Source organism: Podarcis tiliguerta (assembly GCF_965153285.1).
Source record: "Podarcis tiliguerta genome assembly, chromosome: Z".
In the NCBI taxonomy this organism is placed as follows: domain Eukaryota; kingdom Metazoa; phylum Chordata; class Lepidosauria; order Squamata; family Lacertidae; genus Podarcis; species Podarcis tiliguerta.
In genome coordinates, this window is record NC_139553.1 from 21,194,562 (window position 1) to 21,203,096 (window position 8,535).

The 8,535-nt window shown below is 40.3% G+C and overlaps 1 protein-coding gene across 1 annotated transcript; it reads right to left on the bottom strand.

Moving 5' to 3' along the window:
- Nucleotides 1-775: 775 nt before the first annotated feature.
- Nucleotides 776-6,974, bottom strand: COX7B (cytochrome c oxidase subunit 7B). Its single transcript, XM_083422758.1, has 3 exons — nt 6,814-6,974; nt 2,490-2,614; nt 776-990 (listed from the first exon to the last, which is right to left on the bottom strand). Exons 1-3 carry the CDS (start codon nt 6,851-6,853, stop codon nt 913-915), a joined length of 243 nt encoding a protein of 80 aa, XP_083278884.1. The 5' UTR covers nt 6,854-6,974; the 3' UTR covers nt 776-912.
- Between the last annotated feature and the right edge of the window lie 1,561 nt (nt 6,975-8,535).

Below are 8,535 nucleotides of genomic sequence, written 5' to 3' on the forward strand. Positions count from 1 at the left end.
GCGTGCTCTGGTCCATGGGGTCACGAAGAGTCGGACACGACTAAACGACTAAACAAATATCAGCAGACATTCATTGTTTGCAGCTCAGTCTGTTACCAAAACACAGATAATTCTAGTCCTTTGAATTAAACTATTTCACCTACAGTATAAAACAGATGGTACACAAACAATGACATAATATAAAATATTTACCAGAGTGCCACAGAGCCCACCTTGCAGCATTTCACATAATTTGTAATTTGGCAGATAATTAGTTCATGTGTATATTTTGCATATGACATCTCAGTTACCTTAAACACTTTAAGTGTGGTCACTGTACATGTTGTTCTCAAAGTTTAGAAATTAAATAAAATTTTAATCCTATTGATAAAGCAATATGTTAATATCATTGACCAATTGTAACTCTATGCATGTTGTGTGCATGTTCATGTGTATTTTATTGTGTCCAGATACCAATGACGGAAGAGTTAGTGAATGTTATTCTAATCCATGAAGAACATCAATCATGTCAAACATTTATGTCACATTCTGCCTCCAATTGTTTTGGGGCTGGCTCTTTTTTAGTTTCATAAGCACAATACTCTACTGTCACAATACATTTTAACAATTCAGTTTAGTAATCTGTACTACCAAAGTTGAAGACAGGAGTGCCTGGCGTGCTCTGGTCCATGGGGTCACGAAGAGTCGGACACGACTAAACGACTAAACAACAACTACCAAAGTACTCTTTTCTACCTAGCTATAAGGGACAAAATTAATGGAACAAAGCCAATAATTTTAATGTTTAAATGCATTTATTAAATCACAGATAATTGTGTCCTCTACAGGCATAGTATTAGGATATTCCAATAAAAGCTCCAGCGAACCCATGGCTGCTCCCAACTTTTCAGCAGTGGATTTAACCCAGCATCTCTACTCCTCTCTCCATTCTTTTGGGGTAATTCGACCAACAGGAGACAAATTCCATTCTATCCCTGTTTGTGTTACAACCTGCAAGTAACAGTAAAGAATCAACAGTCAAGCACAGTGAAATCTTACTTTCCAACAGCTGCAACTACAACTTTCTCTTAGACGTTTTAAGCCAGATCCTCAAAGGCAAACCAGCTGAATGTACCTTTCTCAGCAACACCCATTATATTTTTTCCCTTTGTAATGAGACAATGTGCACGTACCATCAGTGAAACAACGAAAAAATAACCAATGGCCCCTTAAGTTCTCTTGAAGCATTCTGATCTGGATTTATCCAATGTAATTTTTAAAAAGGGTATTCTATACATATGGTACATAGCAATGTAGTGTTATATACTGTTAAGCAGTGACAGGTATTTTCTTCAGAGAGCGAGACATGTCTCTCTGAAGCTATAAACTTCCTGTACTTTGGTGTAGCCCTCAACACCACCCAACCAGCTGCACAAACAGAAGGCATGAAGCTTAACTGTAAAATTGTTTTGTGTAAATTAAGGACCAGTTATACATCAGTTTCCACAGATCAAACTTAAATATGTCAAGGCAGAACTCAAGTTCTGGCAGCTTACTATTTCTTCATTCCACTGATGTCCTAGTTCTGAATAACCTAAACCACCATATATTCATTAAATCTAGCTCCCAATCTAAGACTTTATCATCTATTTGGCACACATGTCTTCTTAGTCTTCTTAGTTGCAGCATCCAGACTGTGGAGCTTCTACTGAAGACTAAGCTGCCCTCTTCCTCATTAGCCTGCCTCTGAATGGTGAAGGCTAACCTAGATATGATTTTTAAAATGTTGCTTAGCTGTTTTCCCTCATTTCACCTGGTTTTGATGAGGCCAAAAAGTTGATTGTCGATTCTGCTCTTATGCTGCTGAAATTATTCATATTACAGAATCTGTGTCCTGAACTATTATGCTGCTCTGAGGGCCCTCCTTTGGCAGAAAAGTCGCTTATAAATTTTAATTAAAAAACCCCTTAGTGCAACATATTTTTTAATGTTGCACTTTAAAGGCAAATCTGTCCTGCAAAATCTTTTAAGTGTCAAAGCACCACTGGAGTACATCAACCTCGGGATGCTAAGCAATGAGAATAACCACAGTGGTACCTCGGGTTAAGTACTTAATTCGTTCCGGAGGTCCATTCTTAACCTGAAACTGTTCTTAACCTGAAGCACCATTTTAGCTAATGGGGCCTCCCGCTGCCGCTGCGCAGCCGGAGCACGATTTCTGTTCTCATCCTGAAGCCAAGTTCTTAACCCGAGGTATTATTTCTGGGTTAGCGGAGTCTGTAACCTGAAGCGTATGTAATCCAAGGTACCACTGTATTTTCTTTTTAATGGCAGAATAGGAAAATATTTTACACAATTTCTCGGGATTTCTTAAAGAGTTGTGATGATGCTTTCATTTGTTAATTTTTTGTAAAATTAAATTTCATCCACATATAGCCTGACCTATGGCTTTTCCAGAAGGAATTGTTACTTCCAATTGACAGAGCTAAATGCAAAGCTGAAATACTTACATAGCTCCAAATGGAGACACAAAACAGAGCCCCACCAAGTAAAATGAAGTTGCCATATTTGTCATGAAAATCAGGCCCATGTTTGTGGTGAACTTGTCTTGCCGCAGTACGCTGCACGCCACGAGCTAAAACACAAGATGAAACCTTTAGTTAAGAACCTCTTTTACTATGTGATGACTTGTGCATTAAATAGGAAAGAACTACAACCTCCACCACAGGTACTTTCAAACCATTTGAATATTACAGTGCATATATATGGCTGCAACAAAAACAACCTGGCAAATTGTGAAGTTGCATGACTTGTTTGCAATGGGATCTACTCGTTCAGACACACTCCACTTTGTGATCAATGGGAAACTAAGTCTACCATCCGATGCATTTCCATACCCACACACTTTGCACTTTATTATCTCTGTCCCCCTCTCTGCAGGAAAAGAGAGCCTTTTCTATAGCCAAGCTATTGAAATACATCAGTGAACCCACATTTCAGGAACTCACAGCCTCTCATTCCCATTGGATTTGTTGCGGTAACACTTGACTCAGGGTTTTTTTGTATTTTTAATGCTCCCCACTTAGGGTACTACACACTGGATTTACACCTGCTATTAGAATTTAGAATGAAATCTCTGAAAAATCTGAAAAGCTCTGAATGAAATCTTCTGAAAAATCTAAGTTGGAGATGGAGTTGTTGGATACTAAAGGTAAAAATTTGTCTAAAATGTATAAGTTATTGCTGGAGTGGCATACAAAAGATGAACAAGTTAAATCTGTGATGACAGATTGGGCAAGAGATCTAGGACATAACATAATGCTTGACGATTGGGAAAGATTGTGGAAGAAAGGGGTTAAGTTCACCGCATGTACTGTGTTAAAGGAAAATATAATGAAAATGATGTATAGATGGTATTTGACCCCTTTTAAACCAGCTAAGATTTATCATAACTGTGATAATTTATGTTGGAAATGTAAAGAAAAAGAAGGAGCTTTTTATCACATGTGGTGGACCTGCCCCAAGGTAAAAGACTTCTGGGAAAAGATTTATAATGAATTGGAAAAAATGTAGATTTAGTTGGCACGCTTATTTATGGCATGATAAAGCAAAAATCTATAAAGGATTTGGAAACCACATATTTTGAAGATCTCTAATAGAAATATGGGATAGATATAAAAATCTATTAGAACGAAAAACACCACATTGGTTATCCCCATTAGAAGCAATGAGTGTGAAAAAGATCAATATGTGTGGAAATTGGATAACTTGCGGGAGATTAATACAAAAAGAAGGAAGTAAATGGAAGATGAAACCATATGAGGAAGCTAAATATGTAAATGATTGGCTACACTATCGTCAGGTTAATGAAATGTTTAAACAGGACTTTAAAGAAAAAGGGTTGAAGAAAATAAATCAAAGCTTGAAGTTGAGATATTAAGCAATAAATATAAAATTTTGTCTAAAATGTACAAATTGCTGCTTGAATGGCATTTGAAGGATGAGGAGGTAAAGTTGGTTATGATTCACTGGGCTAAAGATATTGGGTATAATATACAGCTGAACAATTGGGGGAAATTATGGAAGGAAGGCTTAAAATTTACTGCATGCAATGCTTTAAAAGAAAATGTGATGAAAATGATGTATAGATGGTATATTACACCTGTTAAATTGGCTAAAATGTATAAGGTAAGCAACAAATGTTGGAAATGTAAAGAAAAAGAAGGAGCATTTTATCATATGTGGTGGGAATGTAAAAAGGTGAAAAACTTCTGGGAAATGATATATAATGAGATGAAAAAAAATGTTGAAATATACATTTATTAAGAAACCAGAAGCATTTTTTACTGGGCATTGTAGGAGATGATATAAACAGAAAGGACTGTAAGCTGTTTTTATATGCAATGACGGCAGCAAGAATATTATTGGCACAAAAATAGAAGCAAGAATAATTACCGACGAAAGAAGATTGGAGGATGAAATTGATGGACTATGCAGAATTAGATAAGCTAACAGGAAGAATTCGAAACGGCGGGACCAGAGATTCACAGAAGATTGGTGTAAATTTATGGACTATCTGAAAAGTAATTGTGACGACCAGATTACATTTGTGGGTTTGCAAGAAGTTTTGTGAGGTGAATAATTTGAATTAATGCATAACTGGATAAAAAGGGAGACATTAGTTAAGATAATTAAAGGCAATATGAATTTAAGAAATGCAGAAGAAATGATAAAAATGGGGGATCATCAGAGGTGTTGATGGAAATCCAAAAAGATTGTATAAAATGTAAAATTTTGTGGTATGCATGATAATTAATATGTTTAAAAATGAATAAAAATTAATTAAAGAAAGAAAGAAAGAAAGAAAGAAAGAAATGTTGAAATATACATTTATAAAGAAACCAGAAGCCTTTCTTCTTGGAATAATTGGTCGGGAATTGCCCAAGAAAGATGTTAAATTATTTTTGTATGCCACAACTGCTGCTCCAATTTTACTAGCTAAAAAGTGGAAAACGCAAGAATTACCAACTGTGGAAGAATGGCAGATGAAGGTGGTGGATTTTTTGGAGCTAGCCGACCTAACCAGAAGAGTCCGCAACCAGAAGGAGGAGTATCAGGAAGAATGGACTAAATTTAATGATTAGTTAGTTAAATTTGTTAAGTTAAATTAATTTGAAACAGCTTGCAGGAATTAGATTGGCTTAGGATTTTATATAAGTTAAGTGTTGAATTAGTATGTTTAATTTCAAATTGAAAAGATATAAGGAAGTTAAACGACTAAGTTAAGTTTATAAGAACTCTGATTTGGAAAACCATTAAAAAGATATACATTTTAATCCAACCAAGGGGAAGCGAGGAAGTCGCTTAACAATGTTAATAAGTATAACTTTAATAAGGTTATGATTTATGTTTGTTTGTTTGGTTGGTTAGTTTTATAATTTTGTGAAAATTAGCAAACATTTGGGGGGGGGGGAAACCAGAATGAAATCTCTAATTATTTTACTGTTCTGACATCACTATTCAGAATTCCTACATACTTACTAAAGTAGTTTAGGGTAGCTGGATGAATTTGCCAAATACAAAATGTTTTCACAGGAGGCCAACAAAGGTCTCCAACATTTGAAACAAATATCACTTTCAAAAGTTTGCATGGGTAAGAATGTGTCATTCTCTAAAATTCCAAGAGAAAGAAATATATACTCAACGACCCAATCCTATCAAGTTACAATCTTTATTTTCAATGGGGCATCCTCACACATTACCGTGCTTTTTCCATACAAGAATGAAATTGAAAGATTATTATTTATTAAGCTCTAATTGCTGGTTGTCCTAGGTCTGCATAAACAAAGGCAAATGCGCTATGGCCTCTGCCCCCAACCAGGTAACCTGGGACTCCCAGAAAATGCACTATGGCACAGACAATTGCAACCCCATCGATTTACCAGTGAATAAGCAGCCACTTCAGCGCTTGCTCTCCTCTTCTTTTCCCAGTCACCTTGTACCATGTCTATTAGGTTATGAGCTTGATGTAGAAACCATCTCATCTTTTGAAATAAGTACAGTGCTTAGAAAGTGTTATGTACTGTACTTTTGTGTGTTTAAACCACCCTTCTTTTGGAATAATAAAGAAGGACAGCTGGAATCCCAAGTGCCTGCAAGTAAGGATGAGAAAGACCTCTGCCTTGAATCCCTGGAGAGCTACTGCCAGTCAATGAACACAATCCTGGGCTAGTTGCGGAGAAAGCCATTTCCCCCTGGGTCAATGGAAAAGCGAGAATACATCATCTCCTTTACAGCTGGCAATGCAAAGCGCCGTCTCTATTAAAACTGCTGCAGTGTCTGCGTCTCGCCCTCCATCCATCTCTAGAAGAGGGAGCCGGCAAAGCTGGATCTCATTCGCCACGTGCGATGCTCGGGATGGCCATTTAACTAACTGACCCACCCCAACAAAAAGGCTCCCCGCACCCAGCATAAATCCTGGCTACATGAAAGCGCTGCATTACCGTCTCCCTTTAGCAACACCCCCCCAAAAACCCCACACCTCTACCAACATAGCTGTTTGGTGCTTCAGCCTATACAGGTAGTCCTGGGTGCCACCTCCCGCAGGACCCTCGCAGCTCAGCAACTGGCGCTGCTAAGTGAGGTCCGTCCACGCAGCCAGGCAGCACAGAGCACAGCAGATGGCGAGGCAGGAGGGCCCTAAACGCGAGACCCCGGTGCCGAGCACGGCCCTAGCAAGGGAGACCCCGGCCAGTATGGAGGAGGGTTGCCTCTGTCCGCCGCCACCCAAAACCGCGCGGAGGACGGAGGGCCGACCTTCCCCTGCACACTCACCCGCGAAGCGCAGAGCTCCCCTCGCCAAAGGAAAAAACATGTCTCTGCCTCAGGATCGGACTCAGCCCCTCAGAGTTCCTCTCCCGGCGTCCTTGACAAGCACAGGTGAAGAGCACAATGGCCGTCGCCGTGCAAGATGTGACCTGCGCATGTGCCCCCCCGCCTTCCGAGAAGAGCATGCTGGGAAATATAGTATGGCTGGAAGAATTGCCGAGGGACCCAGCCCGGCACCCCCAGTTCTTTTGGGAGTGGTGGGTGGGAAAGAGTAGTTTGTGGCTGGCCTCCCTCTGGCCGGTCTCGGGGTCTGTGGATTCAGGAAAGGATCGGGAGCGAGGGAAGCCGAGACCTATTGCCTCGGCGAGGTTGAGAGTCCCTTTGCGTGCCGCTTCCCCGCAGTGTCAGGATGGCCGAGTGGTCTAAGGCGCCAGACTCAAGGCGGACGCATAGAGTTACCTTCCCGCGAGCGGGGCTGGGTGTTCTGGTCTCTGTATAGAGGCGTGGGTTCGAATCCCACTTCTGACACATCCTTTTTTTTATTTTTTTGTTCCGTTGCATCTTGTTTCATTTATAATAAAAAAGAAAATCCATTGCACAAAGCACAGCGGGCTGGAGGAGTTGTTGCTTCGCCGCCGCTTTCCTTAGTTCTTGCTCCAGGGAAGCGGTTACCCTCCAGGTCTCCCTGGCGGTTCAGTGGCGGCGGCTGCTTTTCTTTTTTCTTTTAAATATTTGTTCCTTCAGGTGTTCCATTAAATACTGACATGACAGACAATGTAAAACAATAGTAGCACAAAACCTGTACACAAACCGATGCGTGGATGGGTGGCGGCTATTGCCATTCACGCGTAATTCCTTTGCACTGGGATCATTTGCGGCAAAAATAGAATGATTATAAATCCATAATTAAATGGCAACGAAGGAACAGTACTGCGCTCTCGCTCTATTTAAAGCATTGCGAGTGTTATCGTCATCATCGCCAAGAATGAAACTCGAAAAGTGATTTAGGGAAGTCAAACGGGCAAGGGGGACAAACAGGGTTCGAAATCCACATTATGATAACTGTTTCATAAAATGTTATCTGGCAAACTTCCCCATTTGGAAAAAACCGTATAACCAGCCAGTGTTTCTTACTGCTTCCGCTGCCTCCTGCAAGGGGCAGCGAGCGACTCACAAGAGCAGGGCGTAGCAGCCCATAAGCGAGACTGGGTAAAAGGCGGATCCAGATGATTTTAAACGAATCGGGTCTGGGTTAAAGGCGGATCTACACGGATCCTCCACTTTTTAAAAAAAACAACTCCAACAAATCCAGTGTCAAATCACATCTGGAAAGCACGCCTACAGGCTGGACTATAAAAAACGTGGATCCAACACTTAGCCACGCTGCAGCACCACAAAAACATGGATCCAAGGCATGGATCCTCATGAATTCATATGATTTTTATACTGAAACAAAATAAAAACACCATGATACTCTGCACCATGTGTCTGTAGGCAGAACCAAAAAAATCGTGCATCCACTGTTTCGTGATGCCGCAATGGAGCAAAAACATGGTTAAAAAACACGGATCCTTTTGGATCCTCATGATTTTTGCACTAGATAAGCCCAAGGTCACCATCAGATCAAATATCATGGCCGAGGTCACAGCCTGCACAAAAAAAAGCACAGATTCACAGCCTCTGGCGACACCGTGGCCCAAAAACGTGGTTTTGAAGCATGGATTCTTA

What these genes read in the sequence shown, in the direction of transcription:
- COX7B (XM_083422758.1), bottom strand. Translation starts at nt 6,853, where the DNA reads ATGTTTTTTCCTTTGGCGAGGGGAGCTCTGCGCTTCGCGG. An exon ending in GGGAGCTCTGCGCTTCGCGG is followed by an intron (nt 2,615 to 6,813) that starts GTGAGTGTGCAG and finishes CTTGTGTTTTAG; the next exon opens with CTCGTGGCGTGCAGCGTACT. An exon ending in GTGTCTCCATTTGGAGCTAT is followed by an intron (nt 991 to 2,489) that starts GTAAGTATTTCA and finishes TGTTACTTGCAG; the next exon opens with GTTGTAACACAAACAGGGAT.